Here is a 25,494-nt window from a genome sequence, read left to right as displayed (position 1 = left end):
CATTTTCAGGAGGAGCCACATCTAGTTCTGCCCTAAGAGACCCATTTAACAAGTCCCTTGTATTCAAGGACTCAAGACTTTGCAAATTAAACAATGTGAAATTCTCCTTCACACAAATTGTTAATCCTCTGTGACATAATGTGATGGCCTGGGATTCGGACTCGGATGCTGAACCTGAGGGATCCCAGCCTGCACAGGATTCCCTGCCTCCAGAACCAGCTGAGCCGGGGGCGGGGCATGAGCCTGAAGGGTCCTCACCTGTGCTGGATCCTCAGGTGCAGGCATCAGCTGAGCCTGCTCTGGCTCCTGAGGTGCCTGCAGGTGCTCCACTCTCAGCCCCGTCAGAGGAAGCTGAGGTTGCCTCTGCGTCCGGTAACCCTCCAGCCTCTCCTGAGCTGCAGAGGCTCAGGGCAGAGAGGCGGAGGGAATTAAGTTCCCGCAGGAGGAGTGCTCGCCTCCAGGCCAGGAGAGGCAAGTCACCAGAGGATCGGTGCCACCCTATGCCTCGGGGCAGATAAAAGCCGGCCAGCCCCAGTCCCAAGTTGCAGGAGCAACATTGTTGGTTGCTAGTTCCTGCCTGAACCCTGTCCTGCTTTTCTGCCAGAGCTCCTGACCCGCCCTGCCTCTCTGCTTGCATACCTGTTCCTGACTCCCTGCCCTGCACCCAGCTTCAGCTACTACATACTGCCTCCACGGTGCACCTTCGACCACGGACCGGACTGGGACCTCAACTCTTGGGTAACCCACGGGACCAGCACACATAAGCTGCCACAAACGACACCAGATTTGAAAAAGACGTATGATCCTTGTACCAGTGGTTCTCAGAGGCACATAAGACTCCCTGGGAAGGTAGAGGCAGATCCTAGAAAAGACACCAGCTTTTCCTCGACAGATCAGAAATGTGTGTGTCTCTCTCAAATGGGTCAAGGGGCAGAATATCAACCCATTGCCATAGGAGACCATTTGCCTCATTACACCTTGCTCACTGTTAAGTACAGAGAACCATGAAGCGACCCTGTTTTCTCATGCTCCTTGTTTGCTTGATTACCAACACCAGGAAGCCAAAAGGCTGCTGGGCTGTCTTCCTTTGGGTCAAGAAGGGAAGGGATGTGAAGGAACACATCATTAGGATTCATTTCACATTTTGGAAGACATTGAGTGTTTTCTTACTAGGGAGGCAACTTTAGAATAGCCGATCTAGAGCAATTATCTTCTACTGTGGACTAAAACGGCAGGAACAAAAAATCATACTTGACATTTGCCTGTAACACAACACTTCTTACTATATATGCCCGTCTAGTATCGTAAATCTTACCTTTTTGGTTTTGCCTCTTAGACATAATAGGTTCCCTGTATTTAGTGTTCAGTTACACAGCAATAAGAATCTGTTTCCTCAAGGAACAGAGAGTGGCAGGTTTAATTCAAGTGCTGCTTTGCATCAAGGCAGGAAATGGCAAATATCTGCTTGGGGACAGCAATCCTCCAGCTTCCAAGGCAACAGACGAGTTGTCAAAAACCTTCTTGGACAACCTGTTGATCACTGTAGATTTTTCCTCTTAGCATCACCTTCTGTCAAGAAGCACAAGCACAGCAGTTCATATTGCTGTTTTTCAGATTCTGAAAAAGCAAACATACAAGAGTTTGATTTATTAGTCTGGCAGACATATTGTGGTCTGTAAATGCATTCTTCAATAGTTGTTTTTTTTTAACCTGAATGCAATTCATGTTGCTTAAAGTGAACTGCAGAACAAGGGGTCAACAAAAAGCCATCGAGATACTCTGTAAAGTTTCAGGTAGACTTTGCCCTGCATTTGAAACAGCTTGCAGTTCCAGCACTGCAGTTATTGCATTCTGGTAAAACAAACTTTGAAACTATTGTTCAAAATTCATTAGCAGAAGCAGCACTTCAAGTTTCAGTATTTTTAAAAAAATGTTATTTTCTAAGGGTTAGACTTAAAAGAATGGGAGAGAAGTCCTGGAACTGTGCACTCCCTAAAGGTTTAGCAACACAGTGCAACAGAGTAGTAGTATGTAATTGAAGTAGCAGCTGCTCATTTTTCTCCTAATTGTAAACACTTCATATTGCAAAATAATAATCCTTCTAGATGTCCTTTAAAAATGCCCTTTTGCAGTTGTCATCTTAAAGTAATGTAACTACCAGAACCAGCAATTAACTTTGTCATGCATAGCATCATATGAACTGGAAAGCAATAGTGCCTACACTGATAATACAAAAACTGGTACAGTTCAGTAGGAATGGGAAAGTGAGGCTCTAAGCGTTGTTGGACTTCAAATTCTATCAGCCCCAGTCAGCATGGCCAATGGTCATGGAAGATCAGAGTTGGAATCCAAGAACATCTGTCTGTATTCTAGAAGAACTTGAGTTTTTCAAATGGGGGCAGGGGGGCACGCACATGCACACACATGTGCACAAAAATCATATTTAAGACTGATAAACATGAAGTAGTAGTCAAAAGGTGCTTTTATTGATACCCTCCAATGCAGGACTGTACTAGGTAGGCTTAAATATGAACTTTCACTAATGTATCATGACCAAGCTTTTTGCACACAAATATATATATTACAGAATTGCTAACCCTGGTTCTCATCACTATCCACCAGTTTCTCACTATTTATACTCATTCTTAAAGAAGAGCAGAAGACAACTGAGACAAAGTTTGTTGCCCTATTTAAGGCACTAAGAAATTAGACTGGCAATTCTTCCAGTTGTGATCCATTTCCCCATTAACCAACAGCTCTGTCCTGTGTACCACATGAATGCATTAATCTTCAATCCAAAGAAGCCAATTATACAGGTGCAAGAGCAACATGCACCCAACTACTGCAGATGACACCATGATCCAACAGTTGAAATCTAAATGGTGGCTTGCCTCACAAGTCACGAGTATCCTCTACATGCAGAAATTGAACCTGCGGATTGAAGCCACAAGTGATTAAATTTTTAGTTACACTTTTAGCACAGAGCAAGCTGTGCTTTAAAGGGAACATATAAGCACAGTAGTTTTTCCTAACTTGACATGTTAATTGCTGTAAGAATGCACATGCCCTGGAACAAAGTAGCAAGCAAGGGATGCTTCACACAGCCACTCTCTTAGCAGTCAGACAACTGTTAATCCTGCCAGAAGCCAACCATGCTCTCGGTTTTCTACGTTCAGATGTCACATTTCAAGCCAACATTTTGGAAATAGGCCAAGTGGCAACATGCAAATCTGAATCTTCCGCACAGCGTGAACAATTCCAACAAACCAGTTTGAACTAAGAGTTGTATCTGAGCAGAGGCCAAAGCTATATTCTAAGTGGTCGTGAGCTCAGCCTTCAACTCCTATAGATTTTCTTCCATATAATGGATTTTATTATTTAATACAGTGCTAGCTATAGTTTTGATGCTTCATAAAGCTTCAAAGGCAAAAAAGAGAGAGGCAGAACCCCACTGCAAACCACCTTACAATTCAAATATCAACAGTGGGAAAGACTAGGAAGCATAGGAGAAAAGGGGAGGCAAGGGATAAATGTGAACAAAGCCTAAAGATTATGATATAAATCAGGAGTGGTTAAACTGGGCCTCGAGACCTGATCTAGCCCAGTGAAAAAATGTTCTGACCCCACCAATTTTGGCAGTGGCATCAAAAAGAAAAGTACTATGCACAGCACTGTGGTGGGGAAGAGGTTTAAACCTCTCTGCTCGGCCCAGTGCCTCATGGGGATGCAAGCTGCCCCTCCCTCATCACCAGATTGATCACTTAATGAGAAGGCAGGGGAACAATAACCACCCTCCTCAGCTGATCTATACAGTTCAGCTCAGTGTGTGTGTGTGTGTGTGCGCGCGCGCGCGCAAGTGTATGCTGTGGCCACACTCACTTTTGGACATACAGTACTGCTACACTTATTTTAAACAGGTACACATTGCAGAGACTTCCTGATTATCAGCAGACCCTTACATACAGTGCATTGCCGCACTTGGAGAGACAGGGCTGTAGCTAATATCCTGTGAAGCAGCTCCCAAATGCCCGTTTTAACATTCATCAGGGGCTCTTTGCTGATTATTTGACTGCAACTATACAGCTATTTCTGTCAAACAGGAAGACTACATCCAGCCCAAACTATGCAGAACTTCACATGCAAAACACTTCCTAATTTTGGAGCCTGGTCCGAACATAGCAAAGCGCTTTTTAGTCCAACTGATTTCATGAGAAAAATGTAAGAATGCACTTAACTCCTAACTGAAATCAACAGGTCTTAGAGCAAGATGAAGCATTTCTATCAAATTGGTAGCGTGCAGTTTACATCTACCATGTCTGTAGGTAAGCATGGTTTCACAATTTATGGCTATGTTGGATTTTACTCTGCTGTACTCTTTAATGAAAACACATCCACAAAAACAGACAAGTAAGTTTTGGAGGAAAAAGCTTTATAAATGATTTTGCAAAGTGAAGTCCTTCACACAGCTCACGGCTAAACTATGGAATTCACTCACACAAAATGTAGTGACCCTCCACCATATTAAATGGCTTTAAAAGACCATTAGCCAGATCATAAAGGATAAGGCTACCAATGTCTACTAGCCACAGTGGCTATGTTCTACATCCACTATCAGCTGTGTCATGCCTCTACACTGCCAGGAATCACAAGTGAGTAGAGTGCACTCACAACCTACGTGTGGGCTTTCCATAGGCATCTGGCTAACCACTGTGGGAACAGGTTGCTAGACTAGATGGGCCTTTAGCCTGATCCAGCAGGGCTCTTTTGTTTTTATTTGAAGAAGTGGAGCACAAATTGATTCACTATATGTGTGTATATTCATACAAGAAGATGGCAGCCAGATGTTTAACTAATCCTGTGAAATATAATTGCTCTGCCTTGTGGTGGAACAGGAAATAAGTTTATTTTATTTATTGAAAACAGTTTTATCCTGCTTTCCCTTGAAAGAGACCTCAAGTTTAGAGTTAACAACTTTCAGAAAGAAGCTAGCAAATTTAAGCCAATGGTAAATAAAGAATACTACTTTCCGAGTGCCTCAGCTCAGCACAACTCCAAGGATTAACCCCCAGACTTTGTCCACGCTGTCCTCACTTGATAAAAAGATATGGTCACCACTAGCAAGCACATTTGTGGATCCCATCAATCTTCCCTCAAACTCAAAAAAAGTCCCCAGATTAAATCATAAATCTCAGATTAAAAATGTAGGAGTGCACATTATCGAAGTGTGAAATGTAAGAGCAATATTGGGTACATTTATTATATTTATGCAAGAGACAGTTGTGAAATAAGCACACTTAAAATGTCAGAAAATAATGTATTTAAATCTTATAGAAACAGAACCTGGAAAAGAACAAATCTAAATCTACAGCAGCTAAGCTAAGACAAAGAAACAGATGAGAAATATTTTACCTTTGAGCCAAACACACCAAAATGGCATTTGAAGGAACGTGTTTCTGATTCCAGAATGATACACAAGAGATCAGGGAGCACAAAATTCAGAAGCAGCACAAAGAGTATCTAAAAGCATTTCTGAATGTGGCCAGATACCAAAGGTTGTCAGCCATATAGTGTGCTGATTATAACTGAAAGAAGTGTCTACGTGCTTTTATTAAAAAAACAAAACTATAATGACATTTGCTTACTAGCTAGACAGTTTTGTAAGCACCTATTTTAAGTTGTATTTGGCCCCAAAAGAAAAGGATTGACATTTGGTCATTTGGAAGTAATTATTTCTTGCCACATGCAACTGGGTGAGTGGCAATTCACAACTCTGACCTAACATTAATGAAAGAAAATACTGGCCTTCTCTATCAGATGAAATAGCTTAGTGGAAGTATGGAAGATAAATGACAATTCTATTGCTGAAATAAGGAGGTCCAGCTCCAAGCATGTGCAGATAGTGCAAATCTGCATGGACATCATGTGTGAGCCGCTTTCAACTAACTCTTCAAATGAGTGTAAAACAAGTACAAAAAGCTACACAGAATGAAAAAAAAGAAGTGGAGAAGTGTGGGTATTTTCTTCACACACCAGAAAAATAAAGTCCACTCAGTGAATATTTTAATGTTAGAAAAGAAGGACTTTTTAAAAAATGTGATTTTCTCCCTTCCCATCCGTAAACAAATACCTGAGCAGAACTATTGCACTGTCCTCTGAACTGTGCTTACATTTACCTTATACTACCTATCTGATCATCTGAAAAGTTTGCTACACTATCATCAATGCCGATTCGTCTGAAGCATTCAGCGGGACTGTCTTTGCGAGAAGGAAAGTCAAGTGCTGATAAAATAGAGTAAGGTAAGACTTGTAGGACAATAGTTTTAGGTTTCTACTGAAGAGTAATTACAAACAAATCTGAAATCATTCTAAAGCATTCTGTGGCAAGTTCATTTATGCAGTAGGCTGGTCAAGTCAATAGTTCTGCCTACATTTTACACTAAATCTACTAGCAAGACTCCTAACATCACAATACACACTCTTCAGTAGAGAGCAGAGGTTCCCAACCTTTTTAGTATGGCAACCCACAAATCCAGATTTACTTGATATGGTGATCCACTGATTTATTGTTACAAGAATTTTGAAACTTGGGTCTTCTGCAATCATTAGTTTTGCCTATTTTATAACCATTATATGAGGCATCCAAGCAAAAATTTACTTGCACACCCATTAATGCAGAATTTGCTAAAATGTTTATAATACTTATAGACTTATTCAGTTTTGTATATGCATTGAATATAATCAATCAATGAGAACAATTTACAAGTAGCAAGCTCTTTTCTAATAAAACCAGTAAAATCAGATTAAAAGCGTTTAATCTGCTCAACAGCTATGCCCAGTGGTATAGTAACCCTAGTCATTCAATCCTGGGGACACACTTAAATGGTGCAATCCACAAATCAATTGTATTGGAATATTTAAGCACCACCTTTAGCTTGATTTTATGTCAAAGTAGATTAAATGGGACTTACTTCCAGGTAATGGTGCAAAGGATTGAAGACCTGCAGCATAATCCTACATATTATGTTCAGTTAGCAGGTATCTCACACTGCTTTCGGTGAGATGCATTTCTCAGTAAGGATGGGAACCTGACTGCACTTATCTAAAAGGGCCACTGTACTGAACAGGGCTTAATTCTGAGATGACATGATTAGGACTGTGCTGTGTCTTTAGGATGGCAGTTTTGCAGTGCAATCCTATACTAATATCTACTCAGAAGTAAGTTCCCTTTTGTTCAACTGGAATTACTCACAGGGAAGTGTATGGGGACCATAGACTGCTATCCTCAACAGGTATTTATTTTCAAGCTTTTTTGCCTACACTTGTGAAATGTAAAATAATAATAGTAATAATGGTGTACATCAGGGTTTTTTATTCCAATGACCAGTACATCAAGAAAACTGGCAGTTCATTCTGCAAAAGTTTGTCCGATGGCCAAAAACATAACTCCTCCAGCATAGGTGGGCTGAGAGACTACACCATCACACACACACACACACACACACACACAACAACAACAACAACAACCCCTGACATCTCTCCTCCTCTCCCACACCAGCCTTTCAAAGGCCCTCCCTGCATCTCCTTCTCAGAGCCCTCTGACAAGGAAAGGGTTGCAGGGGATGGAGCTGTGGCCACACCCCGGAGTTATAATGTCTCTCCAGCTGGGTGGGAGTGCCTGCTGACAGTCAGTTCTGATGTCTGGCAAAAATGTTTGCATTTTGGGCTCCAGGAGTTGGTGCATGGGCAAAGGAGGGTGCTCTGCTACTGCAGACGGGCAACAATTCATTTAAGACTTAATTGTAAATTAAATGCAAGAATTACTTTGGGTTTGCTTATACAGTGGTGCCTCGCAAGACGAAAATAATTCGTTCCGCAAGTCTTTTCGTCTTGCGAAGCACGGTCCGTCGCAACTGCGCCTCTTCAAGTGGCTTTAAGAAAGAAGCGCAAGACGTTTTCGTCTTGCGAAGCAAGCCCATAGGGAAATTCGTCTAGTGAAGCAACGCAAAACCGAAAAACCCTTTCGTCTAGCGAGTTTTTCGTCTTGCGAGGCATGCGTCTTGCGGGGCACCACTGTAAAGCCCGTGACCCACTTGCACATGCTTCACAACCAACAGGCTGAGAAACGCTGCTCTACAGCAGAGGTCTATTACCTGTAAGAATCTTTTTTTCATTTTGTGATTTCAAGCAAAGGGAGATCTTCTTCCACTCCACATTTGAACAACATCTATATTATGCAGCAGCAGCTGGCTAATTGGCTTTTGAGTACAATAGTCCCTTACCAAGCTATTTTAATCTTGTTGATCACATACATGAATCTTTGCAAGGGGCATAATTTGTAACTTACAGGTATTCTCACAAACACATACAGTTCGCAATATACTAGGTTTATTACACAAATAGGAAATGCCCTAGCGAACAAATATGTTTACCCCATGTCTTTCTAAGCAAGGTAGAGAAGTACAAGTCTCTGTATTAAAACCACACTGAACAATTCAAGTAGTATTCATTGGTTTCTACTTTAAGTTACACTTTAGAATTTGAGATTCATCTCAGCCTTGTATTTAAAGTACAAGCCTAATAGGCACAGGCAACAAGGAACTGCATGCAGGTGAGTGTGTGGGCTGCAAGAAAGATGGAGTGCTCTGTCCCTCTTCTGTGTCCAATATAGAAATCAGGTGGGTTGTTAGAGGACAGAAGTTCCTCCCCTTCATATGAAGCACCCCTGAAAACATTCAGCTTTTGCTATGACAGCTTGTACCTCAGAAAGAAGTTTCAGTTCTGGCCTGGAGAGGCCTCAAGGGAGAACTCATTACAGAATGCCATGCTCACATGTTCCAAACAAGCTGAGCTGCAAGAGCATCTGCTAAACTCATTGTCTCTTTTCAATGTAAATCTCTGCCATTCCCCTCTTATCATTTATAACATTAATAGTAAATAAAAGACTCCTTCTGGAAGTGTTAAACCAATATATGGTCACTTCTTCCTTTCCCTGCTCCTTACAGTTACTTATCAATAAGTAAATAGAGCTTATTTTTTATTTATTTCGGTGGTCTGTGTTAATTCTTGGGGTAACAAACTCAGGAATGCATCTAGGTCTCAATGTCAGAAGATCCCTAGAATGGAGTGTCAGATTGCATGTGAGAATTGTAGGCTTGCATGCCAACTACACTACATAAAAACCCTAATCTAGCACAGAGATGCAGTGGGCTGCTGGAGTAGGGACAGAGCTCTTCATCCTACCTATATTAGTGCCTGACAACAGGCTAGTTAACTTCTGTGGGCTTATCTGAAAGACTGGCTTATCTATACCATCATTTACACAGCTCTTTAATTGTGCAGCATTATACCTGTGTTGTTTCTAAGCCCCCTGAGAAGTAAATTTCACTGAAATCAATGGAACACGAATACAACTAGAACCACGCTACAAGCCTAGCCCAACACAACACAATTAGAACCAAGCTACAAGCCTAACAATTGCCCTACAAGGTGTCGTTTAGTCGTGTCCGACTCTTCGTGACCCCATGGACCAGAGCATGCCAGGCACTCCTGTCTTCCACTGCCTCCCGCAGTTTGGTCAGACAAGGTAGGTAACCAAAAATTGAGACTGACTCCTCAAAAGCCACCTGATTCCAACTAGGCTGCTATTCAAACTCAGGACCCAGCACAGTAGGGTTGCCATATTTTCAAAAGTAAAAACCAGGACACCGTGGATGTGAGCTTTTTTAAAAAAAAATTCACAAAACTGCCCCCAAAATGTGATTTTTCAATTGACGTGCCTATGATCCAGGACAAAGTGCCGTCTTTCAGAAATTCCCCAATGTCAATACCACCTTTGAAATCCTGGTAATGTCAGGGAAAATCCAGGTGTATGGCAGCCCTACAACACAGCAAATTCCCTGCATAATGCTTAACTACTTATCAGAACTGTAGGCTTGCAATGCAGCTTTCTGGAAAAATATAAACATATATTCGGATACAACTGAATCTGAAGTCTTGCAGCATAACTTAATATAAATTGCATACATGGTAGGCAAACAAAAGCAGCAAATGATTAATCACTACAAACTAATCAAACAAGGCTCTCTGCACACTTAGGAAAACCTTACTTTTTGTTTAACTTCACTCAGCCTAAGTTTCCTGTCTCCCCTTCCCCTCCCCAAGCACTGGGCCCATTCCATCCTACACTCAAGCTATAAAGTTCTTAAGCTTTTGTTCCCTCAGCGCTGCTCCTTCAAGAGAAAGGTTACTGCTGCTCTTCTGTTCAGGAGACTGTTATTTAAACAAAACCCCAAAACCAACAACAACCCAAATGGTTGCTGGTCAGATGCAAACCTTGCAGCAGCAAAGAGCAAAACCAGCGACTACTGCAAGCTGCTCACACCCTTTGGGAACCGCTTCCTCTCATTCGCGTCCCTATTTTTCACACTCAGCTGCCCGCCGCCTCCATCATTCCAGTGCTTCGTTGTTTCGGGGTGGTAACAAACAGGGTACTATTTCCAAAAGTAAAAACCAGGACATCCTGAAAGTTGTTGAGCTTTTAGGAAGACCCCAACATTGTTGGTTCTGCTTTTTAGGGAAATAACAGAAATTATAGAGCCTTTTTTAAGGAACCCCCCAAAATTGTTGATTTATTTTTTTTTAAAAAAAGGAAATTGCAGCGGTTGTTTGTTTTTTTTTAAAGGAAACCCGGCCGTCAATTCTGCCTTTCAACTCCCTGGAAAATCCGGATTTATGGCAGCCCTAGTGCCACGGCTCCAGTCTGTCTGGGAACAAACCCCTTCCGGCCTGGAAGCCAAATCCCCAATATGTGAGTGTGTGTTTGTGGGACGGGGCTGGGTGTCTTCCCCGCACTACTCGTTCACTACCATAGAGAAATGCACTCTGAACATGCTCAGAGGCACTCTCGCGGTCTTTCCACAGGTCGCCCTGCTTTGCGGGAAAGAGGCCCTCACCGTCCGCGCAGGCCCTTCGCCCCCCCCCCCACAAACCAGCTCCCCTCCGCCGCCCCCTCGACGGCCTGCCTCGAAGCCCACCCCCTCCTTTCGCGAAACGGCCCATTCGCTCGCCTCAGCCCTGCCTCCCCTGTCCCTCCATCGACCCCATTAAGCGGCAGCGCCCGGGAGCCCCGTCCTACCCCGACGACGACTCAGCCGCTGTCTCCACAACCGCCGCCCCCCCCCGCCCCCTTTACCTCAGGCCGCCGCCGCCGCCAAACACCGGGAAAGCGAACCCCGCCCACCAGCGAAGAGACAGAGAACGGGAGCGAGCAGCGAACGGTGCGCGAGCCCCGGCAGCCAATGGGGCCGCGAGAGCCTCTCCTCCCTTCAGCCAATGCTTAAGCGCCGACGCCGGCCAATGGGAGCGAGGCAAAGGCGGGGCCCTCCCGTCTCTCTCTCTCTCTCTCGCCCACTTCGCCCGCCTCTCCACGCTCGCGCGCGACGGAGTTCGGAGAACAACGGAGCCGCTGAAGCTCCGCCTCCCCTCCGCCCGCCCAATCGGGCTTCTTCGTCAAGGGACGGCCAATCAGGTGAAAAGGGGGTAAGGCTGCTCTTCGCCCGAACCGTGACGGCTCTTGGGCCAATCGGGGAAGCCGCGGGGCTCAAAAAGCCAATCCGGGCGCGTGGAACGTGGCGGAGATGCCGCGGGTTGCCCAATACCGCAACGCCTAGGAAACAAGCCTGTCTCTCTTTTAACCCTTTCTTTTCTTCCCTCCGCCTGCTCGAATGGAGACGTGGGTTTGCCGTCACGCGGCAGGATCCCTGTTAATAGCTGCGTGACAGATAGAAATCCAACAGGTGACGCTTCCATCACCGATTCTGCGTTTCTATGCTAAAAAGTTGGAATTTCTGCCTGTCGGGCTTATACATTTTGATGGAAGTAATAATGGAATTTTGATGGAAGTAATAATGGAATACTGAATGGTTTGGTTTATATCAAATATGCTGGGATTTATGTTGTGCAAAATGAACCATGGAAAGAGAAGAAAGGGAAGTCATTGATATTTTAAGGTTGTTTAAATGAATACTCTTAAATTCTAAAACAGAAAATTTAATAAAAATGTAATAAATAAATAAATAAATAAATAAACGTACACACGCCACCTTGGGAGCTCTCCTATAGGAGAAAAGTGGCAATTCAGCCTGAGATCCACTTCCAAGGGCCTTCTGGCGGTTCCCTCACTGCCATAAGCGAGGTTACAGGGAACCAGGCCTTCTCGGTAGTGGCACCCTCCCTGTAGATGTCAGGGAGAGAAAGAATGACACAACTTTTAGGAAACATCTGAAGGGAAGTTTTTAACGTCTGACATTTTTTTATTTTATATATTTTGCTGGAAGCTGCCCAGAACGGCGGGGGAAACCCAGCCAGATGGGCGGGGTATAAACCATAGAATTATTATTATTATTATTATTATTATTATTATTATTATTATTATTATTATTATTATTATTTCTGTTCAGCAACCAAAACTCTTAGCAATTTATCAGCAACTAAAGGGCAACATGCTCCACTTGCTGCTAGAGTCACCCTCTTTGAAAAGTCCTGTTCAGCGCCTCTCCCCGCAAAACCTACAAGCTGATAGGATAGGTTATGTATTGGTTCTTTAGTTATCTAGTTATGACCCTCTGCGCATGATACTCAGAGTCATTCTTGAGCAGATCTCTTCAGATTCCCAAAGCGAAGCTGGGGCATTGCAAACAAGTTCCATGACTGAGCTTTGGTGAGCCATTATTCGAATTCAGAATAAGAATTTGAAATTCTCCTCCTTCGGACCCCAATGTCACCAGCATGGCCCATTGTGGATTTGAGCACAAAGCCTATTTTCATTCGTGTCCGCAGCCTGTTACCGCGCTGTTGCTTCTTCTGAAATATAGACAAACCCCGCTCATATTTTCTTTGTGCAAAACCATAGGATCATTTTTCTTTTCCCAGGGAATTTTCTTTTTTAAGAAAAAAAACAGGAGCCCCATTCATTCCTACTTTTCAGCAGCTCAACGGCGGCACCTGCTGGGTTCAGCTAGGCTTGCAGGCTTTTCAAACCAACAAACCTCTATCTGCATCTCCCAGGAAAGGCAGTTGTGCATGAGGAACAACACCACAATTCACAATCTGGGGTCCCACATGGACCACTTGAAAATTGTTAAAGGTCTTGGCTCACCTCATCCTGATTTTTCCTCCTGTTGTAGATATTGTAACTTGCATGACTTTTTAATAAAATGCAAACTGACTATAAATCTTTTGGAAATGTTGTACCATTTTTTTCTGTGTATAAGACTAGGTTTTTTTCCTTTAAAATAATGTCAAAAATTAGGGCGCGTCTTATACGTGGATAGTGTCTCCCCCCATTTTCTTAAATCTGAGTCCCCCAAAATAGGTGTCTTATACATGGGGGCTTCTTATAGACGGAAAAATACGGTAATATCCAAAACTTCCGGAATGTCTTTTTCATTATTTGTTTTTTAAGTGTCAATTTTAACATGAAAAAGGACAGAGAAAGGTTAATAATGACAGTAAACAATGTCAGGTTGCACTAAGAATATAATGGCCACAGATATTTCCAATCTAAAATAAAACATACAAGTCAATCCAAGTGTCCAAATAGGTATCCACATGACACTATAAAAATGTTGCCATGGTGGTGAGGTATAACATATCCTTCGAGGTTTATGGCAACCATAAGGGCTTACATAAGATGTACTTTTGACCTCTTGTTAACTGCTATACTTATAGGAATATATTTTAAAAGTACATGGGCATTGCAAATATCAAACTTATTTTGGCTAAGACCCTACCTGCCCGCGGACTGCCTCGCCAAAGTGGTGCATGCTCTAGTTATCTCCTGCTTGGACTACTGCAACGCACTCTACGTGGGGCTACCTTTGAAGGTGACCTGGAAACTGAAATTAATCCAGAATGCGGCAGCTAGACTGGTGACTGGGAGTGGCCGCCGGGACCACATAACACCGGTTCTGAGAGATCTGCATTGGCTTCCAGTACGTTTCCGAGCCCAATTCAAAGTGTTGGTGCGGACCTTTAAAGCCCTAAACGGCCTCATTCCTGTATACCTGAAGGGGCGTCTCCATCCCCATGGTTCAGCCCGGACACTGAGATACAGCGCTGAGGGCCTTCTGGCCGCTCCCTCATTGCGAGAAGTGAGCTTACAGGGAACCAGACAGAGGGCCTTCTCGGTAGTGGCGCCCACCCTGTGGAACACCCTCCCTTCAGCTGTGAAGGAAATAAGCAGCTATCCTATCTTTAAAAGACATCTGAAGGCAGCCCTGTTCAGGGAGGTTTTTAATATTTAACGCTGTATTGTTTTTAACACTTGATTGGGAGCCGCCCAGAGTGGCTGGGGAAACTCAGCCAGATGGGCGGGGTATAAATAATAAATTATTATTATTAGTAGTAGTAGTAGTAATACAAAATTTATATTGACATCTATGCCAGACCAAAACAAATACATCTTGGATGTGCTCACCATCATATTCCACAACAAGGTGTTTTCAGCATTTCGCCTCCAGCACCTATATGTCTTAAACAGGGCCTTTCTGTGCTGAGGTTGCAGAGTCCAATATACCCAAAACATAATTTTTTCCTGGATCAACCTCAAATCTAGAGAAATGTTCCATATAGATTCTAGAGCAATTTCCCATTGTTTAAATTGTATAGCATGACCCCTATTCCACAACTCTCTACGTTCCTGCCAATCTAATTTACAAAGGTCCAAGAAGCATTTATAAGCAGCAGTTATAGATTTCTGGGGAGATCCAATAATTCCCTCCAACAATTTAGAAGTTGCTCAATGTAGATGGTCCATAAATACACACCAACAAGTATTGTAATTGAAGATATTGCCATTCAGCACTCACTGGTAAATTATATTAAAAATGCAATGTGTGTGGGGGGGAAATCCATCTGAACCTATCAGTTGATCCCACCAGCAAACTCATAAAATTCTAAGAAACCCAATAAATGTACTCTTCAACTACTTGGAAAACTATTGAGAATGTAGATGCAGAAATGGGTACTATTGGTATTTTGATAGCATCAAAAATGCCAATTTCAATGTATCGTGGGGAAAAGATGCCTCGCCATCTCCCCTGGTCAGACTAGTTCTTTAGTATTTGTGATAAAGCAATAAATCATAAGCTAACTCATTATGTACAAGCAAGAGAAAAATGTATGGGAAAAAATTGTCTGATTTTATTTCCTTCTGGAACGAAAAATTTGGTGATAATGTGAGACAGTGCTCAGTATTTTCTTTAGTTTAGATTTTGAGTCTCTGTGGTTTGGGATGAATGATTATATGCCATTCTTCTTTTCTAGGGTTGCCATATGTCTGGAATTTCCTTGAAGAACCATGGCTTCAAGGCATAATGCTTTTGTTCCCCCCAGCAACATAAACGTCAGTGTTTTATGGATGTAGTCAGAGTCCGTCATGTCGGCTTTGGCTTCCTCATCTGTGTGAGGAGCTCGTAGGCAGCTTGTACCTCAATGAAACGTCTCTCCGCCTCTTCCGCCTGGTGCCGATTGTGATCTGGATGCCAAAGCTTCACCAGCTCCCGGTAGCTTTTGTGGATTTCTTCAGGTGTGGCATCGTCATGGATTCCTAAGACCTAATAGGGAAAGGAGGAAACATTTCAGGCCTGTTAGGTGGAGGAGATGTTCTGGTGGGCCTCACAGCCAGTGGCACAGTAGAGGCTGATGTTGGTGGGGAAGCCAAGAATGACTGCCTAGTTTTATAGATCTGTATAAGCTGAGTCACGGATGTGTATACCTGTGAAGAGATCCAAGATTTAGAACCTCAAAGCCAAAGTGAGAGCATTTGGGTCAAAATTAAGGGAGAGAAGAATAACAGAGACCTCATTGTGGGAGTTTACTATAGATCCCCAAGCCAAACGGAGGACATAGATTATGCCTTCCTGGAACAGATGGCCAAGCATGCAAAAGGAAGGGAGATAGTAGTAATGGGGGACTTCAATTATCCGGATATTTGTTGGATGTCAAACTCAGCCAAGAGCATAAGGTCAAACAGATTCCTCACTGGTCTTGCAGACAACTTCATTGTCCAGAAAGTGGGAGAAGCAACAAGAGGAACAGCCATTTTAGATCTGGTCCTAACCAATGTTGATGACCTGGTTAGTGGGGTAGAAGTGGAAGGATCATTAGGCGCGAGTGATCATGCTCTTCTGAAGTTTACTATACAGCGGAAAGGAGCAGCCAAGCATACTAGGACTCAATTTCTTGACTTTAAGAAAGCCGACTTCATAAAACTTAGGGAAGTGCTGGGTGAGATCCCATGGACAGTAATACTAAAAGGAAAGGGAGTTCATGATGGCTGGGAGTTTGTTAAGAGGGAGATAGTAAAAGCACAACTTCAGGCAATACCAATGAGACGGAAACATGGAAGGTGCCTAAAGAAGCCAGGGTGGCTATCTAAAGAACTTTTAACTGAGTTAAGATTAAAAAAGGATGTGCACAAAAATATGGAAAATGGGGGAAACCACCAAAGAGGAATTCAAACAAATAGCCAGCACATGTAGACACAAAGTCAGAAAAGCTAAAGCACAGAATGAACTCAGGCTTGCTAGAGAGGTTAAAAGCAACAAAAAAGGCTTTTATGGGCATGTCCGTAGCAAAAGGAAGAACAAAGAAACAGTGGGGTCACTCAGAGGAGAAGATGGTGAAATGCAAACAGGGGACACAGAAAGGGCTGAACTCCTCAATGCCTTCTTTGCCTCAGTCTTCTCCGATAAAGAAAACAATCCCCGACCTGAAGAATTTGGAGCAAATGATTCAGCAGAGGAAACACAGCCCAGAATAACTAAGGAGATAGTACAAGAATACTTGGCTAGTTTAGATGTATTCAAGTCTCCAGGGCCAGACGAACTGCATCCAAGAGTATTAAAAGAACTGGCAGATGTGATCTCAGAACCACTGGCAGTCATCTTTGAGAATTCCTAGAGAACAGGCGAAGTCCCGGCAGACTGGAGGAGGGCAAATGTTGTCCCTATTTTCAAAAAGGGGAAAAGAGAGGACCCAAATAATTATCGCCCAGTCAGTCTGACATCAATACCAGGGAAGATTCTGGAGCAGATCATTAGGCAAACAGTCTGTGAGCACCTAGAAAGGAATGCTGTGATCACCAATAGTCAGCATGGATTTTTGAAAAATAAGTGATGTCAGACTAACCTGATCTCGTTTTTTGACAGAATTACAAGCCTGGTAGATGAAGGGAACGCAGTGGATGTAGCCTACCTTGATTTCAGCAAGGCATTCGACAAGGTGCCCCATGATATTCTTGTAAAGAAGCTGGTAAAATGTGGACTTGACTATGCTACCACTCAGTGGATTTGTAACTGGCTGACTGACCGAACCCAAAGGGTGCTCATCAATGGTTTCTCTTCATCCTGGAAGAGAGTGACTAGTGGGGTGCCACAGGGTTCTGTCTTGGGCCCGGTCTTATTCAACATCTTTATCAACGACTTGGATGATGGACTCAAGGGCATCCTGATCAAATTTGCAGATGACACCAAACTGGGAGGGGTGGCTAACACCCCAGAGGACAGGATCACACTTCAAAACGACCTTGACAGATTAGAGAACTGGGCCAAAATAAACAAGATGAACTTTAACAGGGAGAAATGTAAAGTATTGCACTTGGGCAAAAAAAATGAGAGACACAAATACAAGATGGGTGACACCTGGCTTGAGAGCAGTACATGTGAAAAGGATCTATGAGTCTTGGTTGACCACAAACTTGACATGAGCCAACAGTGTGACGCGGCAGCTAAAAAAGCCAATGCAATTCTGGGCTGCATCAATAGGAGTATAGCATCTAGATCAAGGGAAGTAATAGTGCCACTGTATTCTGCTCTGGTCAGACCTCACCTGGAGTACTGTGTCCAGTTCTGGGCACCACAATTCAAGAAGGACACTGACAAACTGGAACGTGTCCAGAGGAGGGTAACCAAAATGGTCAAAGGTCTGGAAACGATGCCTTATGAGGAACGGCTAAGGGAGCTGGGCATGTTTAGCCTGGAGAAGAGGAGGTTAAGGGGTGATATGATAGCCATGTTCAAATATATAAAAGGATGTCATATAGAGGAGGGAGAAAGGTTGTTTTCTGCTGCTCCAGAGAAGCGGACACGGAGCAATGGATCCAAACTACAAGAAAGAAGATTCCACCTAAACATTACGAAGAACTTCCTGACAGTAAGAGCTGTTCGACAGTGGAATTTGCTGCCAATGAGTGTGATGGAGTCTCCTTCTTTGGAGGTCTTTAAGCAGAGGCTTGACAACCATATGTCAGGAGTCCTCTGATGGTGTTTCCTGCTTGGCAGGGGGTTGGACTCGATGGCCCTTGTGGTCTATTCCAACTCTATGATTCTATGAGTCCTATGCAGAATGACCTTCATAGAATCATAGAGTTGGAAGGTGTTGGGAAACTGTGTATGTGCAGCTACTCACACAGAGTCAATTAAGGTTTGGCAGACAGCCAGAAGGCAATCTGAAGGAGTAAGTCTGCCTGGTGATAACAGAGACATGGAGACCGCTCCCTGATTGGTCAAGCTCTCTCAAAGGAGTGATAATTAATGGCCTACTAACTGGTGGTTTGGAGTTCAGAGGTTCAGAGTTCTGTGTGTCAGTGTAGGAGTTGTAAGTCGTGTCAGAGAGAGCTAGCAAAAGATCTGTGTTCTGTTCCTGTAAATAGTCCACTGTATATAATAAACACCTAACTACAAGTTCCTGGTTCCTGCTTCGTCTATATTGTCTGCAGCCAAGTTGCCAATTGCTTCTGTGGATTCTGCGTTTACTCTGCTAGGTCTGGCTAAGGTCCTGCAACTAGTCGGAAAGTTGTGAAACACCAAATAGGTTTTACCAATAGAAGGGACCCTGAGGATCGTCTAGTCCAAGGCCCAATATTAACAGAGAAATATGAGGGCTCCCTTGGACAAAAAACAAGGACACCAGCTAGGAATACCAGAGCAAAACAGCCATCAGTAGGCTTGGTCTTTATTGAAGACTGTCACGACAGGACTCCCACCTGCCACAAGGTGGAACAAGATGGGAGCCCCGAACAAAAGAGCCCCCAAACTTTTATTAGCTGCTAATCCCCATGTTACACCCCCCCAGACTACATCACTCATACATCACGGTTACATCATGAAAGGGGAGGTCTGGTGGTAGTAATCTGAGCATCCTGGACCCTGCCCCATGGTTCTCCTTGCCCTCCACCAAACAGCCATCAAGTGTAACAAAAAAGATATTTACATTTCCCTGTTTCCCAGCCAAGTTAATCACACCCTTTTGTCTTCATCTGGGTTTGTTATTTCTGGAATGGCTGGAATTTCTGGAATGGCTACCTGTCTGGCACTCAGGTATCAGGATGCCAGGAATTATCACTCAGGCAGAGGGGCTGCTGAGTAGCTGAGCTCACAGGTCCTTCTGAATTTCTGGAGTTTTCCCTGTGAGCCAGTACACAGATACATTTATCAGTGAATTGCTACATTTGGTATCGTGCAGCAAAGGCCCTTTGAATAGACAGGAAGAAACTGTGATGAAGTGTTTTGTGGGGGCAAATCACAAAAGTCACAAAAGCAATTGTGCTGATTTTGGTAGTGGGCTTGAGGGGCAACCCCCCCAACCTATACATAAATTCCTGCAACACCCACAATGCAGGAAAATGCAGCTGTCCCATACGGGGATCAAACCTGCAACCTTGGTGTTATCAGCACCACACTCTAACCAACTGAGCTATCCAACCTTTGAGACTGAGTGTCTTTTTCCTATGGTTTCTAACATTGTTGTTGTTGTTTACAGCTTACTGGCCTTAAAGCTGGCGTTCTCTGCTCTACGATTAGGGCTTAGGTTGCAGTCTTAACCCCACTTACCCAGGAGTAAGTCCCATGAACTTGTATTGAATTTGCTTCTATGAGTTTAAGGAGGATTTTTTTTGCTCCTGTTTGTTTGTAGCGTGTTGAGAGGGTTGCAATATCCTGGACTGAACTTGCTTCTGAGTACACTTAGTTAGGTTTGAGCTGTTAGGCTGCAATCCTGTACACGCTTAGCTGGAGTGCATCCCATTGAACGTAATGGGGTTTCTGAATAGATGCATATAAGACTATTGTATTATTTATAGCTCACCTTTCCTCCAAAGAGCTCGAGGCAGCAAATGTGGCTCCTCCTCACCTCCATTTTATCCTCAGAACAGCCCTGAGAGGTAGGTTAGGCTGAGAGGTTATGACTGACCCAAGGTCAGCCTGTGAGTCTAAGTGGAGTTTTAAACCCAGGTCTCCTCAGCTTTAATAAAAATAATAATTCAATTATTTATACCCCGCCTATCTAGTTGGGTTTCCCTAGCCGCTCTGGGCAGCTTACAGCATATATAAAGGTAAAGGGACCCCTGACCATTAGGTCCAGTCGTGGCTGACTCTGGGGTTGCAGTGCTCATCTCGCTTTATTGGCCAAGGGAGCCAGCGTACAGCTTCTGGGTCATGTGGCCAGCATGACTAAGCCACTTCCGGCGAATCAGAGCAGCGCACGGAAACGCAGTTTACCTTCCCGCTGGAGCGGTACCTATTTATCTACTTGCACTTTGACGTGCTTTTGAACTGCTAGGTTGGCAGGAGCAGGGACCGAGCAACGGGAGCTCACCCCGTGGCGGGGAGTCGAACCAGCGACCTTCTGATCAGCAAGTCCTAGGCTCTGTGGTTTAATCCACAGCACCACCCACGTCCCTTACAACATATATATAAACATAGCAAAATAACAAACTTCCTGATACAGGGCTGCCTTCAGATGTCTTCTAAAAGTTATGTAGTTCTTTATCTCCTTGACATTTGAAGGGAGGCTGTTAAAGTTGGGAATAGAGACATTTCGATTCCCTCTTCCCAAAGCCCAAACTTCCTGTTTCCCAGTTCACTTGAAAGATGGATACAGTAGCCTTAGTTACCAGCTAAGTCCAACTCTAGCCTTATCCTTGAGTTGGCTGAAGATTCAAAAACCATGAATCTAGAAATATGAGCATGACCAAAATAACAACGTCGCCCAATTCACTCCAAAATGGAGCCAAATATTGGCAGAAGCCCCACAGAAGCCTTTTGCGCCCAAAAATCTGCATTCCACAGAGACTTCCTAAATGGGGTCACCAAAAAATTGTTGACTCCCAATTCACTCCAAAATGTCGCCAAACGTTGCCAAAAGCTCCACAGAAGCCTTTTGTGGCCCAAAACCCATGTTCCGCGGAGACTTCCGGAATGGGGAGCTCAGCATCCTAAATCACGGGATCACGGCATTGACATTGCCCTATTTATTCCAAAACGGTGCCAAATGCCAGTAAAAGTCCCTCAGAAGCCTTTTGCTGCAAAACCACACATTCTGGAGAGACTTCCGAAACGGGGCCCTCAGTATCCTAACCCACATGGCCACAGCATCACCCAAAAACAGACGTTGCCCAGATCCCACTCCTCTAGCTCAGTTGCTATAAAGTATACCGTCACAAAAACAAAACTGAGCTGAAGAGTATTGCCCTGTACCTTCAATGCCATCCGCTGCCTCTCGTTCTGGACCGAGTGCACAAAGGCAAAAACTTGCTCCCACTCCTGGAAGGAGCCACCGCTGAAGCCCAGCATCTTCCAAGCATGGTAGGGCAGGAGGAGCACAGATTCCAGCGCGCTGCTCAGGGATGGGAACACACTGAGCCAATCCAGCGTGGATCTAATAGTGCCGGCTACGTAGCTGGCAGTGGCCGCTGTGTTGTAGAAGACAGAGTATGCCAAAGGTGTAGTGAAAGCAAGGTAGGCTAGGCTCAGTCGGTACAGTCGGGCACCAAGCTTCTCCCTGGTGCCCTTGTTGGATTTATAGCACCGGTGCCGCTGGGCTGTGACACTAGTTGTGAGAGTGATGGGAAAGATGGCCAGAGAGCGGCCATAGAAGATTGGTGCAGTTATGAAGGCCGCCTTTAAAGTAGCTTGGAGATCAGAGGATTGGTCACCCACTGCGGACACCAGGTGAACTCCGAGTCCCACCGCCAGGGGGAGAGCCAGGAAATAAAAACCCGGGAGGGATGAGAGACCCATCAGGGCCACCAAACCAAAGTAGATGCCTACTGAGGCTTGGCCAAGGAAGCGCACAGGGCTGAAAGGTGGAGGTCCATCTCTGGGCAGTTCCAAGGTGCGATTGGCCTGCGTCACCCAACCCGGCAGCAGCCACAGCTCCCAGAGCCACCCCATCCCAAAACCCCCCAAAGTCAGCATCCACAATAGGGCATGGTTATCCCGGCCCAGGTAGAGATGGTGGAGCCCAGCAGGGCCTCCCAGGGCCCAGAGGGCAATAGCCACCAGAAGCCGCTTGGCCATCGTTCACCAGGCACCTCTTCACAACTGTGGGCAGGGCCCTCTGCTGCAAGACATCTCACTGGCAACCTGAGGAGGGAGAGAGCAAAAGGTAGCAGGAACATGAAGAACACCCCCCACCCGCACCATATTTCAGGGCATTGGACCATGTTTCGGCTGACATAATACACACACCCCTCCCTCCTCCCACGATGTCCAATATAATAATAATAATAATAATAATAATAATAATAATAATAATAATAATAATAATAATAATTTATTTCTACCCCATCCATCTGGCTGGGTTTGTCCAGCCACTCTGGGCGTCTCCCAACATCAGACATTAAAAACTTCCCTAAACAGGGCTGCCTTCAGATGTCTTCTAAAAGTCAGATAGTTGTTTATTTCCTTGACATCCACAGGGTGGGCGCCACTACCGAGAAGGCTCTCTGCCTGGTTCCCTGTAACTTCGCTTCTTGCAGTGAGGGAACCACCAGAAGGCCCTCGGAGCTGGACCTCAGTCTGAACAATGGGGGTGGAGACGTTCCTTTAGGTATATATTTTCCAGGTTCCTGAATGTCCACAGAGTAACTAGAAAGAGCTAGTATGATTTTCATGGCAAGAAACAGTGGCCCTCTGGGCTCTGTCCCCACCCAGTGTTATTCAGATAGTCCCCCACACCCTGGCTGCGATGGTCTTTGATTCTGACTTCAACCATCGGGGAAGACTGACTTGATTTAGCAAAGGGTGTTTAAGGAGATAACCGAAATCACTGGGTTAAAACCGACCAAAAGTCCAGAGGTGGCATTATTATCAATTTACAATGGGGTGGGAGGTTCACAGGCTATGAAGGACTTGCTCACAAATTCATCGACAGCTGCATGAATTAATAGAGCTAGGAAGTGGAAGGGGCAAGCAGAATATAAAATGGAAGAATGGTGTAAAGAGGTGTGGGATATAGCTATTAATGATAAATTAACATGTGCCATTAAGGTAAGTTGGGAAATATGTGGGAGAAATGATTCTGAGGAGAAATGGAAGGTGTTTGTAGAATTTGTACTGTTAAAATGGAAAGGGGTCAAGCCATCACAAGAGGTGTTGAAATATTGGAAGGCTGGATAGTTACGATGGAATGGTCCCAGTGGTGGGGTCACAATTTTAAATTTTATTCTTATTTAATTATTATTATTACTTTGTATATATATATATATATATATATATATATATATATATATATATATATATGTATGTATATGTATATATATATATATATATATATGTATATATGTGTGTGTGTGTGTGTGTATATATATATGTTTGTGTGTGTGTATACACACATATATACACACACACACACACACACAGTGGTACCTCAGGTTACAGATGCTGCAGGTTACAGACGCTTCAGATTACAGACTCCGCTAACCTGGAAGTAGTACCTCAGGTTAAGAACTTTGCTTCAGGAAGAGAACATAAATCGTGCGGCAGCAGTGGGAGGCCCCATTAGCTAAAATGGTACCTCAGGTTAAGAACAGTTTCAGGTTAAGAACGGACCTCTGGAACGAATTAAATTCTTAACCAGAGGTACCACTGTGTATGTATATATATATATATATATATATATATATATATATATATATATATATATATATATGACTTGATTCCCACCTCTCTGTTTCCCAGTGTAGATCTTTACTCTCCCCATGTTCCTGATGAAGATCTTTATTCCCTCCTTGTCCCAGCTGTAGATCTTCCCTCACCCCTCCTTCCCTGGTGGTGGGGGAAAGCACCATTTTGTAGTTTGCCTCTAGTGCCAAAAACGACTTGGGCTAGCCCTACCCCCTACGGCCCCACTGTTCCCAACATAAAGGATTCCCCAGCCGCAATGCTGCCTATAGGCAAAGATTCCCATACCTGTCGCACGCTGGATCCAGCCACTCTGGGCTCCCCGCCGCTTGCTGAATCGAGGAGGCAAATCTGAACAACGCAATCACTGCAGCTCAGTGGCAGAACACATTCTTGGCATGGAGAAGGTTCCAGGTTCAATTCTTGGCTCTTCCAGGCAAAGCAGACAGTACTGAACTAAGTGAACTGATGGCCTGACTCACTCTAAGGCAGTTTCCTTTATCCCCAGGAACAGCGTTTCCAGAACCATAAATACACACCTTTTGTCTCACTCCCAGCGGGGGGGAACATCGGCACAATTTCATCAGGGCTATAATGTCGACTCAGAAAGCCTTTGATCCCATTGCACTAGGCTGGACTTTGCTTTCCTGGGGTGGGGGTGGGGACTGGGCACAGGACATCTGTCAGGAAAGGGGGTGGGGATAGTGGCCAAAGGGCAGTGTGGTGGCACACCCAGCATACCGACAGCACTGAAGAGTCAGGAGTTCTGTTGAAGGCCTTTGTCACAGTATGGAGGGAAATCAGCGCTGGAGCTGGGCTTCTCCCAATTCATCCATGCATTTCAAAGTTATCCACACAGCACCAATTGCTTCTTTCTTCTTTGGGGATCACTCATAGCCGAGTCAGATTGTCTTCCATGAACATGGTTTTAAAATAAAAAAATTCCTTCCAGTAGCACCTTAAAGACCAACTAAGTTAGTTCTTGGTATGAGCTTTCGTGTGCATGCACACTTCTTCCGATACACTGAAACAGAAGTTGCCAGATCCTTCTATATAGTGAGAAGGTGGGGAGGGGTATTACTCAGAAGGGTGGTGGGAATGGGAGATTGGCAGATAGCTGAGATGAGCCTGTTGACGACTCTAATAGGTCTTACAGGAAAAGGCAAGGGGTGAGAACCAGACTTAACACGGACACTGGCACCAGAGCCTGCAATAAACCCAGATGCCAACTTTGCTGCCACATACACCCGGACAACACCATTACTGGCCCCAACAACATCACACATACCATCTCGGGACTATTTAATTGCTCATCGTCTAACATTGTGTATGCCATCAAATGCCAACAGTGTCCTTCAGCTCTCTATATTGGACAAACAGGCCAAACCTTACGCCAAAGAATAAACGGACATAAATCTGACATCAAGAATCACAAAACAGAGAAACCAGTAGGAGAACACTTCAATCTCCCAAGACATTCTATACAAGATCTCAAAGTAGCTGTTTTACTACAAAGGAATTTCAGAAATAG

General features: G+C 44.2%; 2 protein-coding genes across 5 annotated transcripts in view; both read right to left on the bottom strand.

Moving 5' to 3' along the window:
- Window positions 1–11,212, bottom strand: part of SPATS2 (spermatogenesis associated serine rich 2) — a 47,009-nt gene extending 35,797 nt beyond the window's left edge. For 2 of the 4 annotated variants that reach the window (XM_081181408.1, XM_081181405.1), the window contains exons 1-2: window positions 11,135–11,197; window positions 1,316–1,617 (exon numbers count right to left, since the gene is read on the bottom strand). Coding sequence is in view for 3 of the 4 variants with exons in the window: in XM_081181405.1 (XP_081037531.1) it covers window positions 1,316–1,340 (25 nt within the window). In the remaining variant the exon portion in view is untranslated. Of the gene's footprint in view, window positions 1–1,315; window positions 1,618–10,952; window positions 10,972–11,134 lie in introns of those variants that run through there. The other 2 variants (XM_081181407.1, XM_081181406.1) reach the window with 2 other exon arrangements.
- Window positions 11,213–13,518: 2,306 nt separating this feature from the next.
- Window positions 13,519–24,563, bottom strand: DNAJC22 (DnaJ heat shock protein family (Hsp40) member C22). Its single transcript, XM_081181498.1, has 3 exons — window positions 24,252–24,563; window positions 21,537–22,424; window positions 13,519–15,614 (listed from the first exon to the last, which is right to left on the bottom strand). Exons 2-3 carry the CDS (start codon window positions 22,356–22,358, stop codon window positions 15,435–15,437), a joined length of 1,002 nt encoding a protein of 333 aa, XP_081037624.1. The 5' UTR covers window positions 22,359–22,424; window positions 24,252–24,563; the 3' UTR covers window positions 13,519–15,434.
- Between the last annotated feature and the right edge of the window lie 931 nt (window positions 24,564–25,494).

The sequence above is a fragment of the Podarcis bocagei genome, assembly GCF_964188305.1.
Source record: "Podarcis bocagei genome assembly, chromosome: 2".
Lineage (NCBI taxonomy): Eukaryota > Metazoa > Chordata > Lepidosauria > Squamata > Lacertidae > Podarcis > Podarcis bocagei.
This window is presented reverse-complemented; position numbering and strand designations above follow the sequence as displayed.